General features: G+C 41.4%; 1 protein-coding gene across 4 annotated transcripts in view; it reads right to left on the reverse strand.

Moving 5' to 3' along the window:
• ptprua (protein tyrosine phosphatase receptor type Ua) overlaps positions 1–18,362 on the reverse strand; it is a 195,975-nt gene that overhangs the window by 12,829 nt on the left and 164,784 nt on the right. For all 4 annotated transcript variants that reach the window (XM_034599998.1, XM_034599997.1, XM_034599996.1 and 1 more), the window contains 7 exons: positions 16,876–16,912; positions 12,887–12,984; positions 10,957–11,073; positions 10,373–10,527; positions 8,156–8,291; positions 5,417–5,566; positions 2,178–2,492 (listed from right to left, as the gene is read on the reverse strand). In XM_034599998.1, the coding sequence (XP_034455889.1) occupies positions 2,178–2,492; positions 5,417–5,566; positions 8,156–8,291; positions 10,373–10,527; positions 10,957–11,073; positions 12,887–12,984; positions 16,876–16,912 (1,008 nt within the window). The remainder of the gene's footprint in view (positions 1–2,177; positions 2,493–5,416; positions 5,567–8,155; positions 8,292–10,372; positions 10,528–10,956; positions 11,074–12,886; positions 12,985–16,875; positions 16,913–18,362) is intronic.

The raw sequence follows: 18,362 nt of genomic DNA on the forward strand, positions 1-18,362 counted from the left end.
GGCCACGTTCACGTTTATGCGCGCACACACCTTGTAGTTTGAAGACGTGGTTGCCAGTTACTTTAATTGTATTGGATTTGGCTGCAACACTGTTTACCCTGTTCTGAGGACTTAAACACTTCATCCACCCCTCCATCTGCATAGTGGTGAGTTAATCCACACACACATGGGGAGAACACGCAAACTCTACACAAAAAGGCGTCAGGTGAACCAGGAATCTAACCAAGAAAACATGCCACAGACTGCTGGATACTCTCTGTCTGTATGTGTATCTGTATTTTGGGAACTGTTGATCTTATTGGATTTGCACTAGACACGTTTATTGTTAATGGCCCAAGGAAGAAAACTGTCAAATTTGGATACACAATACGTTCAATATTAATAAAATTTGACTAAACCAGCGCTTCTGTAGCAGCAGCGTCTGGGACTCAACGACACAGGGAACTGATTTTTTTTTACTTATGGGTTTTAAGTACTGAGTCAAGCTTCCCTGAACTTTGAATAAACAGGTAAACAGCGCTTTGTGCAGCAGTGGTGGCTTTAAGGTTCTGTGGACTCAGACTCACAGCAGGACTTTACTCGCAGCAGTTCACTTACTGCAGGAATATTACAGTGGAATTTTGAAATTGAAAATCTATTGAGTTTGGGGTCTCGACGCAGCCCAGAGTCCTTTGTCACTACGTCCCTGTGTTTTGTAAAACTTTTCAAACGATAATTGGACACAAAGTCGTAACATCCAAGAACTCTCCATGGTTCACACTGTGATGAGAAGTGATTTGGGCTCCTGATTTCCTCATCTTTAAGAATATATGGATTTAAAAGGCACTGCTTAGATTACTAAGTGAGGAGGAATTGCTCTTTGCTGGAGAGTTTGCTGGCTATAAGTGAACAGGCCTTAAGAGCGAGGCTGAGAGCTTCTTGGTTTACAAAGCTTTTGCCTTTTTATCCATACACTTTTGCTCTGGTCTTGAACTTTCACTTTGCCTCACAGTGTTTGGAAGTGGTGGGAAATTGGTCCTGACACTCTACATTCCTCACATCTTCTTTAGGTAGTCTAAAGCCTAATGTACAATTCTCAGGGAGGAAGCTGCTGGTGATTTGAAATCACCTCTCGTAGTTAAAGGTGGGGTAAGCCATTTTAATCCAATACACTTCTGGTCAAATTCGACAAATATCCCGTCACGGTCCACTAGCTGCACATTCTGTGCGTGTGCTGGGATAAAAATTGGGTTTGAATATTCAGCCCTTACTCTGTACTCGGTAAACAGAGAAGGCCAGATGACCGGAACAGCACCTATCTGTGCGTGTGTACAGGACAGTAGTGGGAAACAGTCAAACATGTTGATGGTACACGATATTTAATAAGACATGGGACCGGGAACATCACTGTAATCATTGATATTGTAGAAATATTGTAATCATTCATCCTTCTCCTATTGAGGAAAGATGACCTAAAAATGTGGCCTCAGATAACGCACACTGCCATTACTGTTTCTGAATATAATAACCACTGTTAGCTGCTGGAAATGCTAACACTGCTATCTCACTGGACGTTATACCCACAATCCTTTTCACAGAAGCGCTCTGAATGCTACCTGAAGCCCCAGAGACCAACCCAGAGAGGATAACGAATGAATAAAAGTGCTGCATGAATGTGGGGGGTGCAGCTTCAGGAGGACAAGTAAAGGGACGGGTGTGTTTGTTTTGCTTTGCCCCATCTCGAAGTTAAACCTCGCTTCAAAAACTGTGATGTTCCGGCTCATTGTTGTGACCCTGCATAGAATCAGAGGAACCTTCCTGAAAGTAAATGTCATGAATTTAATTTGAGCATTTTTAAATTAAACTAATGGCATTGAGGTCGTGATTATTTTTGGTCCTAGAAAATGTGTCTATAAGATGTTCGAACAGCGTGTGCTAATCCAACATTGCGTGTATTACTGGGGAGTAAGTACACTAAATGGACACTGTGGGGCACTAATCAAAATCCAGCTGTGATGAAGATGCTGTCACACAAAGGGTTTTAATGTTTCCCATGGCAACATTACGAGAGGCAAGCTGAGAAGTTAGAAGTCGGGGCTCAGCATAATGAGATCGGTAATGAAATCACTTGTACTTCCAGCTGAAGTGTAGACAATTTAATCTCCAGCTGCTTTGTGACCCCCTGTGTCTCTACTCACCCAGGCAGAGTTGGACTGGTTGAGCTGGTTCAGCATCACCACCGAGGTGCAGCCGTAGTCGTACACGAGCCTCCAGAAGTCGGTGGTGGTGCCGGGCAGCGGGTGCGGCGTCACCACGAAGGCGGCGGGCCTGAGGCAGCTGTCGGCGAGCGCGGCATTGATGTAGTTGCAGCTCTCCCCCTCGCTGGTGACGAGGAAGGCCAGGGAGCGGTCCGGCGGCAGCACGTCCATGCTGCGGTTCTTCTCGCGGTTCCTGGGCATCAGGGAGACACTGCACTCCTCCACGTCCAGGTGGGGAGTCACCGAATTCAGAGTCTGGCGGGGGGGGGGGGAGGAGGAGGAGGAGCGGGAAAGTGAAGAAGACAAGAGTATTCAGGGAAAATAATTAGAAAGGTTGGCTTGTGTGTGTGTTTGAGAATGTGTTCACATTTTAGATGCAGAGATAAAAATGAAAGAGTGAGAATAAAGATTGAGATAAGAGGAGACAGACGCAGCGGAACAGAAATGGGATCAAAGAGAGATGGACAGAGGCAATGAAAACATTCCCTGCTCACACGGCTCGACTGTCAATACTTGACAAGCACAACTATCTCCAATCATCTCTGGGAAACTTTAAAACATATTTATTATCAGTCCAAACCCCCACAAGGCTTAATGGATAAAAACACATTTAGTGCAATCGCATACATTATGAATAAGCACTTTATGAAGCAATGGAAATTGAAATGAACTGATTATCTAACTGGCTTCATATTGTGAACGACTCCCCAATGGTTCAGACAAAATGAATAGAATAGAGCTCGCCGCTGGAGTGAAGTGAGTCCAGGCTACGAGCCGCAGATATGAGTGGGTCTGACTGGACGAGCTGCACTGGAGCATGTGGAGAGGAGGATTTCTAATTACACTGACCAAAGGTCACCAAACGCTGGGAGAAGGCAACACTATTACATAAAAGACATCGACATGATCTTTGTTGCACTCAAAAACCTTCATAGCTGCCACAGAGGTTTTTATGCTGAAACCCTAATTAGACGAGCAGCTCCGGCCTTGGTGGCTGTCACTCTCATTTCATTAGATCTTTAACAAGCAGAGGATTTTTCTCTTGAAAGACCAAAAGCACAGTGTGTCGACTGAGGCCAAATGTAAAAGCTCTCATGTGGAGGACACAGGCTGAATCACAGTTGTGTCGGAGCAATCAGTGAGTTTAGTAGTGAAATGGACAATCATTTATTTGAAAAAAAAGTCAAGCAGTGGAAAGGCTTGAGCAAAAATAAAATAACAGGACAGGAGTGCGGTCTCGGACATTTTTATCATTTTCAGTTTGACCTTTGATGCAGAGTGATTTTTGAGAGTAAAAGCAGAATAAAGTCAGGTAGAGGTATTAGCTGAGGCTGAAATCTGTTACTGCTTCAGTATAAATGTGGGAATTTCATTCAACCTGCACAGTACAGAGCTGTTAGACATTTAAGTTGATTATAGTTAGATATATAGTACAGTATAGTTGGTGTGTTGTTACATTGCAAAAATGCCATCTGAAATTTATGTCAAGACTTAGATGTGAGGAAACATTAGCTTGAAATAAGTTAAAGTGTAGAGATTATTTTTCACTTTGTAAAGTATGTCCAGCGACAACTCCCAAAAGGAAATAAAAAGAGCTAATTTAAAAAAATTATGTAATAGTGTAGTTAATTCAATAGCAATACTGAATAAAATAACATATATGGATAAGATAAATTAATTTGGGGCAGATGCCAATATTAGGTTGAATGATGAGCTTTTTACAGACAAAAGTATGAGCATTTATGTTTTCTGACACTTATTTTACAAAATATACTTTACATTGATGTTTACATTTGTTTAAATTATTTAGGCTCTAGAATCTGTCTGGTCATGTTTGGAAGCTGTGAGCCTCAGGAAGTTGGACAGTCAAATTATGAATCTGACTTTGGTGATCCCCTCTCATCCTTCCTCTGTAAGCAGCACTGCTGTTACTAAAGAAATGTAACATGTGACGTGACAAAGAGGAGAAAGCACATTGAGACAATGAGGACTGTGGCTGGTCAGCTTTGCCGGCTCCTGCAAGTGTCTGATGGCAGTGGACACAGCTGAGAGAAAAGATGACAGGAAGTAAGCAGAGAATAACAGTGGCTAACTTTTCCACCGTCATTCACATCATAATGAAAAGACAACTGCTATCTAGGGGAGAGCAATTAAAGCATGATGGTGCAGCTATGTATCGCTGTGGCAGAGAGATCTGACAGTAAACTATATATCAAAACTTAAATTCTGTAGCCTGAAGTCAGAGCAGTGGAATATCTATGAAATGAAAATGAATAGAAATAAAAAAAGCAGACTCTGACACGATAGAAAATAAAACTTGAAGGGAGCAAAAAGTTTCCTCACAAAGAGACAGTTTGTCGATAGATATCTTAGGAACATCAGTGTAAACGTGTCAGGAAGAGCTCAACAGCTTATCTGCAGCCTCTTTTGGACAGGTAACACAAGTTAATAAAACCTGCACTTTTATCAGATAAACTGCTTCTTATATTGTACTAAACCATAGACTGTATATAAAGATGCGGATACTGGGTCTGGGCAGTAGCGCATGGAGGGATGGAGCGTCGGTATCAAGGTCTCGCACCCAACCAATCTCAAATTAAACTCTCAGCTGTCAATCATGACGTTTCACCCCATTTTTATAGCATCAAATAAATAAAAGCAAACGAACTGGAAAAGTGAGCGCTTGAACAAACATCAGTGATATAAGAACTACCTAAAATGACAGAAACCATCTTTGAGAACTATTTACTTTTGTACTTTTTATTTTGGCTGACCTCCCATCCGCTGACACAGTTTATGACGTGTAGTGCAGCTAGCCACCAGGTGGCGATAGAGAGGTTTTGGGAAGCAGTCATGTCGTCCATCTTTATGCATAGTCTATAATAAACCCATTAACCATGTACATGTCAATATTGTGAATGAAGCTGTCACATCTGTCAGCTCCTTAGCTTTATCCAGCGACAAACAAGGACTCATGGGATATTTCTCGTAAAAAAGGCCTTTCAGCTGTGTCTGTTTCGTAAACCGTGTGGTTATTCTGGCAAATTTGTTCTGCTTTGCTGAAAATTTCAAATTAACATTTCAATTTTAGTGTTAAAAGTGATCTCACTGGTTAGGAAAGGATTGTTCAGACACTGACACGTACTTGAATAGAAATCCTGTGTTAGTGCATGTGTTACCTGGAACTCCTCTCTGAGCTGCGAGGTGTTGCTCTGAGAGTCAACCTTCAGCATCTCTTTGTAGATGAGAGCGAACTCATTCACAGGGATGGCAGTCTCTCCACACAGGCAGGCCTCCAGGATGGCGTCGTGGATGAACACGTACTGTTCCTAAGCGACAAGAAGCATTCACAAATTTACAAAGACACAAAAAAAATATCCCACACGCAGTTTCTCCCCAACTGTTAATTGCCCACTTGTGACGAACAATGCAAAATTTAATTACAGCTGCTGAATGTTGACTAATGGCCACAACTGTCAGACATCCTTCATACTGCCATGCCCACTCTTGGGCATTAATGCCGGGCAGAAAATCCTCTATTAAAAGGGTAAAAAAAACAAAAAAATAACAAATGCAGAAATTGTACATCAGAGGAGCCAAACACTGCCCACACACAATATCTGAATAACATCATGAGCCATGCAATTAACCAGGAAACTTGTTTTGACATCCAACCAAACAAAAGATTAAAGAAGCGAGGATACATTGAAAAATGACAGGCATAAAACTGTCCCTCTTCCAACTTATTTATAATGTGCAATCTGTAATTGCAGAGATATGCATTGGACTGGTAGACATGCTCTCGCTGAAAAGGTGAATAGATGGAATTAAAAGGGAGATAAATGCCATTGTTGGGGTATTTACTGCACCGTCTCCACTTCCAGCTGTGTTAATGAGAGAAGAGTTTTTAAACTCTTTCTCAACTTTTAATCGTTTTATTTACTCCAGTAATTACTGTCTCCCCCTGGTGCGTTTGGTGCGGGACGACTGGGAGTTCACAGCAAGTGCTCGCATTGTGTTTATTTGCAAATTAAAATAAGTAAAGTTGTCTTTAAATCTTCTAACTATCACATTGTTAGTACTGTCACACATTAATATGACTTTTTCTAAATTGAATGTTTAAACATAATTTGCATTTGTAAATGATTTTTTAAAATGGCCGTCAAACAGCAAATACATTTTTAGAAGAGCTTTACATCTGAATATATTCAGCTGTGCATGCTAGGATACTAATATTCGAGCATTTAATGCTACATTATGCTTTTATTCCACTATATCTCAGAGGGAAATTATGTTTATATTTCACTCTGCTGCATTAACTTGACAGCTATAGTTTCTAGCAGCAGTTTAACTACTTTACATACATAATATATGATGGTTTTAGATATGATGTATTGTTGTTTAACTACTTGCTCCATTTAAAAGTTAAGGCTGCACTCGTCAATGTTTTATATTAACAACGAATCAAACCACAATGTGCAATGTAAGAAAAGACTCTACACAGAGCTTTAGTTCTCTGCTTTTACGGCCCATAACTTCAGACTCTTAACAACCTGCTTCCAGCTGGAGAGGGCTCTGCTGAACCCACAGTGAGCTGCCTGCCCAGAACCAAACAGAGCGCAGTGGTAGTGTCAGATCTTCTATCCCACAAAGACTGATGTACATAATAATGTATATAATAATACATAATGGATTCTGGAAAGATTTCACCTGCTTCAGGCCTTAATGCTAAAAGCTCTCGAATCTCGTTGTTGTTCGAAGTGGATCTCTTTGTCCATGTCTTTCCCATGTATGGCACTACTTATTTCATCCTGAGTTATTTGTATTATTCCTTTTCCTTGTCAGTTACGTGTTAGAAATAACATGAACCCCCCCACACACAGTGAATTTCCTGGGAATGGTCCTGTTATATTGTCACATGGGTTCACTCAAACATTTTCCTGACATTTTACCCAGGGGCAGGGAGGAAACATTCTGGAAAATGTCCAAAAAAAAGCGACTCGGACATTTGCGCTCTCACATAAAGCCCCTTTCAAATTTCAGGAAAATGTCCAGACTTCAGTTTATGCCTGAATGAAGCTTAACTAAAATATGCAACTGAGGGTTTATGTGTAAATATCCAACAACTAGGGTAAGGTCAAAATCAACAGATGAAACTTCATCCATGAAACTTCCTAACTTTGTCCTCTTATTTTAGAATTACAGGTTTCCTGACATTTTGTGTCTAAGAATGTAAATAATGCATTATCTAGTTGAATATAAATTCATATGAGTTTATTCAAGGTTTTTACAGAGGGGATTTCTGATATCACTTTTTTATCCCTACATAAACCAGAAAATACTGTCAACAGCCTTAAAAATCCATAAATGATGTATGAACACATTCCTCTGTAGAAAGCTTCAAAATAGAAATAAAATGGGAAATGTGGTTCGGTAATTTCTACTGGAGTGGAGATTTCTGGGTCAGGCTATGACAAAAAACTAATTTAAAGTTGTTAAAACCTACAGTAAGTGAAGTCTGAGAGACATGTTGAGGAAGAACAGCGACAAATGACCAGTGCATTTTTTAGTTTCTGTCCTTTATAACATGTCAGACTCAGTACTTTAAAATATGATGTTTTTCTATTCTGATTTATTTTCTATTTTGTTTGTTACTATTTTTACATTGTGATATCAATACTTTTACTTTAGTAATATGCATGAACACGTCGTCCAAGTGGAGTTCAAAGGATTACTGTTTTGGAGATTTTTCTAGCCTGAAAAAAATTGAAATTCTAGTGGAATCATGTATGGTAATATTAAAATATAAAAATGATAAAAAATAAGTACCACCAGCAGCGTCATATTGTGAAGATCAAACCTGTGAGTTTAAAAGTTCAACCCGGCCTCTCTGAGCACACCACCGCCCTCCTACTCACTTCAGTCTGGATCATGTTGATGCGCCGCGAGCAGAGGGTCTTGACACAGTTGTAAATGTCCACCACTCCTTCACACTCGGCCATATCCAGCATGACGTCCAGCACAATGTAGCAGCCGGTCCTGCCTGCCCCCATACTGGTAGAGAGGAGAGAGGAGAGGCATCGATAGGTCTGAATACATCAGTGAAATGAAAACGTCTCGGCAGGGAGCCTGTGGTAATGATTGAGATTCTCTGCCCAAAAGTCAAGTATAATAAGGAGCTTTGTTGGGGAAAGAAATCGAGAGAATATAAGACCATTGTGTTCTGGCAGCATAACACATATTGGAGTTCAAGTTTGAAAGTTAAAACCCTTGTAGCTGGAGCGTGCTAAGAGTTTTAAAAGAGCCCTATATACTGGCCTGAGCCATGCAGGCCTGGCTCTAACACTGATATAAAGGCAGGTGTGTGTGTGTGTGTGTGTGTGTGTGTGAACGCCTCAGTACTCTCCCGATAAGGTTTTGTAGCTTTAAAAACCCATCGGAGCGCCTGCACTGGGATGCTTTATGCCTCAATAACACATCTGCCTTCATAGTTTTTCTATAGCTTTTTCAACGAAAGGGAAAACAATTCTCCCTGCAGTACATCAGCGCTGCTCAACAAGCGCATCATTTATGTTGAGATGCAAAAGGGCCGGTGCTTAATCAGAATTAGATCCCATCGTGAGAGGGCTGCTGCACAAGACAGCTTTAAAGTGATGACAGAGATAAGCAGCAAATCTCATTGTCCCTGTGATATTCACCCATATTCATGCTTGACTCATCGTGCTGATATTTCTGACACGTGTCTATACACGCAGTTGTCATGGCGGAATGTGACAATGCAATTATACAGCTACACAAGAATGATGGAGATAGTTTCTATAGTTGACATTTTGAACATGTCCCCTCAAAATCAACATTTGATCTGATCTGCTGTGTCTCATAGGCTTCTGTTGTTCACACAGGGGGTGTGTCTGCTGTGTGGGTTTCTGGTATGACTAAGGTTTTCTCCTTGAATAAAAGTAGGGCTACATACACAACCAACTGGACAGGACAATACGCTATGAAGCTGTGCCTTGGCAAAACCAATGAATGGATTCAGTCAACAGAAACGCTGGAGTGATTTTACTTAATAACAAGTACAGGAAGTGCTGCAAATATTTGATGGTGATATACTCAACAAATAAAGACATAGAAAATGTGGTGAAGGATAAAATTTAAAATTAATTTAAAATTTAAATTAAAAAAATTAAAAATTAAAAATTAAAAATTAAAAATTTAAAAAAAGGATAAAATTATCCTCTGTCTATTTTGCTGTGAACTGCATGTGGTATATGAGAATAGAAGAGTAGTGTGGCTAACATGCAGGCACGTAAGGCACTCTGGTGCAATTGTCCAGGTAGTGTGGACTGTCTAAAGCTCCCTGTCGAACCCTGCAGATACTGTTTGAGAACACGATCTGCTTCCATACATCATAGAATGCTTTGTGATAGCTGCAGAACTGTTCAAGAACGTGTCAAGAAGTAGTCTACAAACCGTTTTTAATTCTCTCACAAAGACCTTCCTTTTCAACCCGTCTCCGTCTGGTTGTTCAGACCACAAAAGAGCCCAGGCGGTGACATGGAACAAGAAGTCTCTCTCACGACGCAAACCGGGGTTTAGTAACAGAATGACCTGAGTGCTTTGTTTACAGTAGAAGAAGTGTTCCTGTTCAAAGTGTATACAAAAACACTATTTGTATCTATTGTGTCTTTTTGTCTTGTATATTGGAACATTCCATCCCAGCCAGGAAAATCCATTTTACATATTTCCACAAATCTGACATTATTAAATGATGAATTAAACTGGCATATACACACATCTACAGGTCAATACAAATTAAATCTGTGGACACAGGATTCTTTTGTAGGTATAACATCAGCGTCCAAGCACAGGAAATAGAAGTCATTCACTGCAAAGGGAAACAGTATGAACTTAATTACTGCTGGTTCTGTGTGAAATGTAGCATGCTGTTGCTTTGAATAACCATTCTGCTCTCCACCTACACATGTACAGCAACAAGAAGCTGACGGTTAATTTGGGAAATATATAAAAACACGAGCTGGAGGAGAAATAAACAGGGTAAAATAAGTGACCTGTCATTAAAACTGAGGCTTCAACCATAACATCTGAGATCAGGATGTCGAGTGATGAGGTACCTGCAATGGACGACAACAGGCCCAGCATCAGAAGGGGTCGAGGCTTTGACCCTGCGCAGGAAAGCCAGCAGGCCAGTGGCGTGGTACGGCACGCCGTGCTCAGGCCAGGAGGTGAAGTGGAACTGGCACACCTCGTGTTTGGCAGGGTAACCCCTCTGGAGGAAGCACACAAACAGAAAACCTTTTCAGCAAGCCTGGAGCTGATACTCTGAGTTGAAAGTTTATAAGCTACACCTGGCAGGAACTAATGCAGCTAATGCAACAAATCCTGCAATTAATCCCCCTTCGTGAAGATTGTAATGTTCAGTCTGTGATGATATTGGTTTAGAGAGGAGCCGATTTAAGTTTACAATGACTTGGCAGGATGTAGCTTGTACTGCTGCTGAGTTGTATTACCTTTACCTACGCTCATTGAACATTATAACCATCACAAAAGGGACAATTCATTGCAGGGCTGCAGTATTAGAGTCCATCCGTTTCAGCCGGGTGTACCTAATATACTGCTGATTGTATTAATGGGTATACATGACATAAAAGTTACCCAGAGACAGTTGAGGTAAAAATAATATGAGAGCGTGACTCACCCTCTCCATGGCAAAGGTGCGCACAGTGTACTCGGCCAGTGTTTCCGTCTTCAGTAGCGTTATCTTGATGTCGCCATAGAGCTCGGTGTCATCAGGCCAGTACTTGCAGCACTTCATCTGGACAAATAACAAACAGCTAAAGATTGGACAGGTTCACCGAGTTATACAGATGATTAGCGCCTGGCACTGAGGTCTCCTCCAGTGAAACAAACTGCAAACAAACTGCTCTCATCCTATAGTGACCTTCGCTTAGTATTTGGACTTGGCTACAGTTATTCCAGGCATCACCACCATCACATCTGAGACGTTAAAGTCCTGGCACCAAGGTGAGATGAGACGTGTCTTGATGTGTTTTTTAAGGGCCTCTCTTGGAAGCAGAACTGACAGTCGGCGATGGTGTTATTTTTCGTCTCCATCCACCATCACTCGGCCCTCCAGCCCTTTGCTGTGAACTTTTTTGGGAGGACATCCGCTTTATTTATTTTTCTGTTGAAGCACTGTGTTTTTGTGCCATCCACATTTTCTTCCACCGCTGGCTGCACAGTGTCAACACTTTCTACTGCTTTGGGCTGCAGAGTCATTTTCTGATCCAAAATTTAAAAAAAATGTTTTCACTTGCAATGCCTGAGAAAAACTTTACACTCGCCACCTACGGGAGAGCTGCACTGTCATGTGATAAAGGTGAAACGCTAAAAGGTCACGCTTAATTATATGGGGCATTTTTCCATCTCCTGTTATCACATTTTCCCCCCTGAGTCTCTGTTAATTTGTGACCCACGCTGACACTTATTTGGCTGTGCTGCCTGCCTGTTATTTCAGTTTCACAAAATGAGATGTCATGCCATTTGCTGTTTTGTTTATCAACCATTTTAGAAGGAAACTTTTGGCCTAAACACTCGAGATAAATTAGGAAACTGAATTGTCAAACTCAATTGTTGCAGACATACAGACGTCGTATCTCTAAACTTTGGAAAAGTAGATGTTTACAGCAGCTCTTTTCTAAAAAGTAAGTGTTGAGGAAGTGTAGAATTATTCATCACTTCATTAAAACAGGTTACACCACATTAACTACAGCCACAGAGAAGCTGTTACTACATATTCCCACCCAGGAACTGCCTGGTGTAACTGTTGTGTAACTAACTGAACTAGTTAACAAATGCAGTCATTACCTTTCTAATACCTTATATAGTAGGAGCTGTTAAGATTTATGAATAAAATAGGGAATACATTGACACAAAGTAAGAAATACACCAAACGTGTACCAGATGTGATGGTTGTGTAGCTAACTAAACTGACAAACGCACAAAGTAAATTAGAAAAGATTGACAGTTAGAGTAATTCTGTGCATCATTTCTGCACTTAGTGACTTCCTGTTTACATAGTTGACTGCTCTGATAGGTCCCCAACTAAATATATATTTTTAGCTGGGTGTAGTTAATGACTTGTTTAAACGTAGTTAATAGTTAGAAGGCCAGCACACAAAACAGCCATAGTTTAGTTGATGCAACCATGTGCAAAGCCACAAGCTAAAGAGTAAATAGCTCAATGCTATAATAGCTCTGGTATCTTCATCGATCACATTTTATAAATGGTACGCTCAGCTCATAACACTTTCGTCATACACATTTTGAATAAAGTATTAGCAGCCTGCTGTATTCGACAGAGGCAGGGATAGTTAATATCAAAGAGGCCACAGAGTCCCACCATGGGCCTTCATATACATCAAAGCTTTGACCTTGGAGCACAGCCACCACTGCAAAAGGTGATCACTCATGATCCGACAGCGGCAGCCATTTCCTCCCACAACCTGGAGCGCAGCAGCTCCTCTGACATATAGTAAATGATAAAGGAAGCTCCAGAAATACATCCCCCTCCCATCAATCTTCACTGGGTCTGGAGAGGTCACAGGACAAAGGGAAGAGAAACCTACCCTGCCCACTTCCACCAGCTTGGTGATCATGACAATACTGAAGCAGTTCTCCTGCCAAATCATCCGCCAGAAGTCGTAGATCATCTCCTGCTTGGGGCCTGCGGAGGAGGGGATATACAGCAATAGGTATAGGTGGAGAAGAGGGAGGGGGGGAGTTGGAGGAAGAGAAAGCAGGAGGATAAGGAGGGTGGCGAGATGAGCCATAAGTCAGAGAAAATAGCAGCAATAACTATCAATGTAGAGACTGTGTAATCCATGCCAGGGAATAGAGTAACAATGTGTCATTCATGAACTATTGCCCGCTCAGTGTTCTCCTAATACTACTGAGAAATGTCATTTCAATACACCCACAGATCCTGAGCCATTGTACAAACAAGCTCATGTATTGCCTTTCCGAAGCAACAGTGGCAGACACAAATCACAGCCCCCGGAATAAGTGTACGATTTCATTGATTTCATTCCAGCGTGGCGGTGATAATGTCGGTCCTCCACAGCACCACCTCTGTTAGTGAACACAATTATTCATTTCTACCCACGCAGTTTGTTTAATAGGAATATTATCTTGTCTCCCCAAACTGAGCTGGATGACTTTATTTAAAAGCAGGTTGCACCTTATCATCCTTTGTGGCAGCGCAGTATATCTTTTGACTCGACCATATTTGTTCTCTGTTTGTTTTCAATAATTTGTTTAGTTCAGGTGTATTTGTAGAGCACATACAACATCAATTCAAAAGCTTTCGCAGACTGATAAAATAGGAAAGTTGGGAGAAAACTTTCAGGGGAAAAAACAAAGTAAAAGCTACATTAACGTAATGTTGAGCATGGAAGTTTATTCTTGACCTTTGGGGAGAGCGTGTACAACCAAGTAATTTAATGTCCAACCTCGAAGGTCTTATATAACAGATACTGTAATCAACACCTTTTAAACAAAGAGCAATTCTAAAATCATAAGGTCAGTGATATTCTATACTTTCCCTATCTTTTCACAGTCGCTAAATCCCACAAAACAACTGAAATTAACAATGAATGCATGTGGTACTCATGGGTTTGACTGTCAATCAGAAAAATAAAAAGGAACATAATAAAACTGGGTTTGAGAATCAGAGAAATATTGACATATAAATATTTTTTTTGTCCTAGTGATGGCTCCTTTACAGGAACTCTAGGAAAAGGGGTGTTGCTGTAATCCACCAAGATGTGGACTAAGACACAGAATACTGTCTCAGAATCTGACTGGGACAGGTAGGATGGGATTTTTTCAGAACAATCGTTTGGTAAAAATAAGAAAAATGCAACACAAAGGCCTGTGGAGGCTTTTTGAACTCTTTCTCTTTTTGTCCCACATTAACAACAGGTGGAGGAGAAAGAAAGAACGGGGCATCGGTGGAGCCTGACAACGGCTTCCCCTCTCATCAATGCCAAATACCAGTCTTCACCGCGGTTGGCCTGAGCTGAGCTGCCACACGGACAAATGGGTAGCTAATTTAACCACGATTTTTCCCTTCTCGTCACAGGTTTATCCACAGTTCCCTCGCCGGTCGCTGCGCCGGCTTCTCGTTTTATTAGTGATGCAAGTTGTTAATTTTTCAGCAGCAGCAGCAGAAGCAGCAGCAGAGGCCCTCTAATGCATCGCCAGAGGGGCCGAGGCATTGAGTTAAGAGATGGATGACGTGCGTGATCCCAGCAGCTGGGTGAATCTGTATGCATAGCACAACACGCTGCCGCTCTGGACTCCAGCTTTTCAGAGCAGCGCCTGGCATTTCTCCTCCCCCGTCCGCCTCCCGCTCAGCCACCTCCTCTCGCTGCCTCATCTCTGGACATAATAGGGAGTTAGCCCCGAGCACCTGCGACCTGCTGCAGAAGCCCAGCTGCCTTAACACCCATGGAAGGTAAAACAAATCAACCTCGACAGCCACCCACCCAGGGCTCGCTGCCTGTATAAGCAGAGTGTTGCTCAGTATATGCAGAGCATGAGGGAGGAGTGACAGCTTTAATGATGCCGTGCATGACTGGTGTGTGCATGTGTGTGTAACTTAGAGTGACAGGCATGAATTGCAGTTACTTTGGAAACTAAAACAGACTTTCCTCCTGTATATGTTAATTTTCCCAACCATCATTTGAGCAGTTTAGCAGATGAGACTGTTTCTTACCTTGGCATCAGAAACTGATTTATTGTGTTCCAAGGTCACAAATACATAAACACATCTACATCAATAGAGATGGAAGCATAAATTAATTTCTACATTATAAAGAAAATGTGTAAACTCCAGTCGTGGTGTGATCCTGACAAAATGATCAAATCCCATGGCTGGTTTAAAACCAGTACATACAGCACACGATCCAGTAACTACTTAACATTAGACATCCCTCATGTACGCGTTGGAAGGGCTGGATTCAGTTGCCATGCACCTGCTAAGTGGAATGATCTACAACCTTCCTCAAACTAAAGTCTTGTGTTTCCCCTTGGAGATTTCAAATCTTTACTAAGTGATGTTTTTTTATGAATCGTGTGACTGTTTTTATCAATTTTCTTTTACTGTGTTCTTTTGTTGTTGGTCGTGTTTAATTGTTTGTTTTTGATTGTGAATGTTTCCTGTTCTCAGGCCTCTCTTGGAAAAGAGATCTTGATTTCAAAGTGACTGTCTAATTAAATAAAGAATAAATAAATAAATACAAATTTTGCTTGATGTTATCAGCTTTACAACTATAGCTTCTCATTTACAACCTACATTTACTTTGAAAATGCTTCATTAAGCATATAAAAAGAATACATTATTAATATATTTTTTCCTCTTGAAATGTATGTTTTTTTCCAATATGTTGATATACTATGTCAAGGTGAAAAAATTATTGTCTGGTAACATTGGCAATGTTTTGGTAAAAAAGATACAAAGAAATTACCAAATCAGCCAATAATGTGGTGGCAGCGCAACTTATGAAAACCTGAAGATACAGGAGATTCAATTAGACAAAATGTCAAACATCAGAATCAGCCAGGGACTTTGACACGGTTGTTGTCACCAGATGTACACACACAGGCCATTTGCCATGTTTTTTTAAAACATCAACAGACTGCTGTCCATGTTCAGTAATGTATCCAATATTTATTTTCATATAGTTATTGATAACAGGGTTTTTATCAGCAAGCCAATCCACATACATTTAGGAATAAAGTATAAAGCAGTACTTTAGAATGTGAAACTAGTCATTATGTAACTAGTGAAGTCTTTTTTTTCTTTTTGAATAAAAGACATTTCTCTATCCTATCAACCAAAGAAACTTTACCATGTTGTTCGATCCTTTAAATCTATAACTTTAGCTCCACTTCAAGTCAAATTTCAGCAGATGGCTTCACAGTGGCACTTTCTGCACCTCTGCCTCCACCTTTGTGTGCTGAAAGACTCTGTGAGCAAAATGTGGCAGAGAAGAGCTGAGCCATTTTCTGAGGTTACTTTTGTGAAGTGGAAGAACTGAGACCAAAGTGAAAGATGGAAAGAAATCAGAGGGGGATTACGGAAGTGAAAAACATATTCCCTGAATAAATAGGATCAGAGCCGGGAGAGAATAAAGAGTGTCTCTCTCTCTCTCTCTTGCTCTATCTTTCTGTGAGTGTGCTGCTTGGGGAATGCAGCTTATATGGCGTATCAAACCAACATCAGAGAGACCGTGCGCCACACATGCAGATGGTGGGGAGGAGAGACACAAAAGCCGAGCTTCACAGCGAGCGACAGTCAGTAGTGGTACAGTGCAGATTGACTGACAGTTACAGTCGATTGTTGTGGGAGTTTTTCTCGCACATGGAGGGAAGTGAAGCTTTTACGGCGGAAATCCAGATGTGAGCCTGATGCAACAAGGGCCCCATTCTTGTTTACACATCAATAATTCAGTGAACTCATTTAAATATCGTGAGTCGGGCTGCTGTGTGAGGAACAGCACAAACAAAGTAAATATTAGCAGTTCAACGACGCCGCTGGGCCTTTCACACTCACCTTGAGTGGCGATGAAGTGGTTCGACCGCTGGTAACCCTGTGTGACGGAGAGAGCAAGGAGGGGGAGAAAGCAAAGAAAAGGGGTAAGAGGAGAGACTTAATATTTATATGAGCACATGATGAAGTGAGACTGAGGGACCTCTGACTCTCGATTCACCCCATCCATTCTCATTCTCAGCATCAAGTCATCTCTTATTTATGTCGGAGCCGGGTTTGATGTCAGCGCTCCGCTAACTTTCTGCTTTGCTTGTGATTGAAGATATTTCAGCGGCTGTGAAAACTATTCTGCACCGTGCAATTGGCTGATGGCACTGGCATGTTTGAACGGCCATATTCTTTGGACTGTTTAGGCTCCGAGTTGGGGGTGAAGGATCACACTCGAATCGTAATGCACAGAGAAAATGGCATGAATTCAAGTTTTTCTCCATCTGTCTCAGAGCCAGGTCATTACATGCAGAGTGAGGTAGCTGCATTTCAAAGACGGACCAGCATGCGGTGCTTTGCATGCAGCCAGGGCTGCTGATCAAAGGTGGTTTGACAAGTGAGGGATCTTCAGCTCTGGGAGTAATTCTACCTGAGTGACATTGACTGATCTGCCTGTCTCCTCTCTGCCCAGCTTGGCATTAGCAAAGTTATGATACAGCGTTCACGGTCTGGAAGGCTATTAGTGGCATCCCGGCCGTCCACCATGTCCGCTGAATGCAAAGCAGCCAAGCATGATAGATCTGTTGCATCAAGATCTCAGTGTGCCCTCCAATCACTCATGGATAAAGGGATTCCAACTGCTGTATATATGTTAAACAGTTGTACAGTACAAATCATGTACACCACATTCTCTCCTACACACGCACACACACAGTCAAAGACTGATCCTAACCTTACACTAGGATTACCTTAACCTAAACTTCAAACACCTTTTAATGAGGATTTATCTTATAGGGGATCTTATAGTTTGTTTTATCCCCATAACCTAAATTTGATCTATGTATTCATTTTGAGGAAGACATGTCCGCATCATGGATGTGAGTCTCTGGAAACAGGTCCATACAAGATGAGTCATACCTAGACTACACACACACACACACACACACACACACACACACACACACACACACACACACACACACACACACACACACACACACACACACACACACACACACACACACACACACACACAAATATATGTACACGTATGCAATATTCTGCCATACAGCAACACAAATTACATTCCACAACTGTCATGCCACAAACGGATGTTGAGATGGATGCCCATCACTATGAAAGAGTGCAGTGACCCTCATTCCCATGAGCCTCTGTTGCTGAGTTTCGCTGGGCCAACCAGTTTCCTGTCTGTCACCTTGGCAACTGCACTTTTCAACAGCAGGCAAGCAGAAAAACATCAAGCAATGTGAATTCACAATGAACTGGATGAAATATATACAAACAAACATGAATAACATGCAGAGTAATTTGAAACTGGAAAG

The sequence above is a fragment of the Hippoglossus hippoglossus genome, chromosome 11, assembly GCF_009819705.1.
Source record: "Hippoglossus hippoglossus isolate fHipHip1 chromosome 11, fHipHip1.pri, whole genome shotgun sequence".
NCBI classification, from domain to species: domain Eukaryota; kingdom Metazoa; phylum Chordata; class Actinopteri; order Pleuronectiformes; family Pleuronectidae; genus Hippoglossus; species Hippoglossus hippoglossus.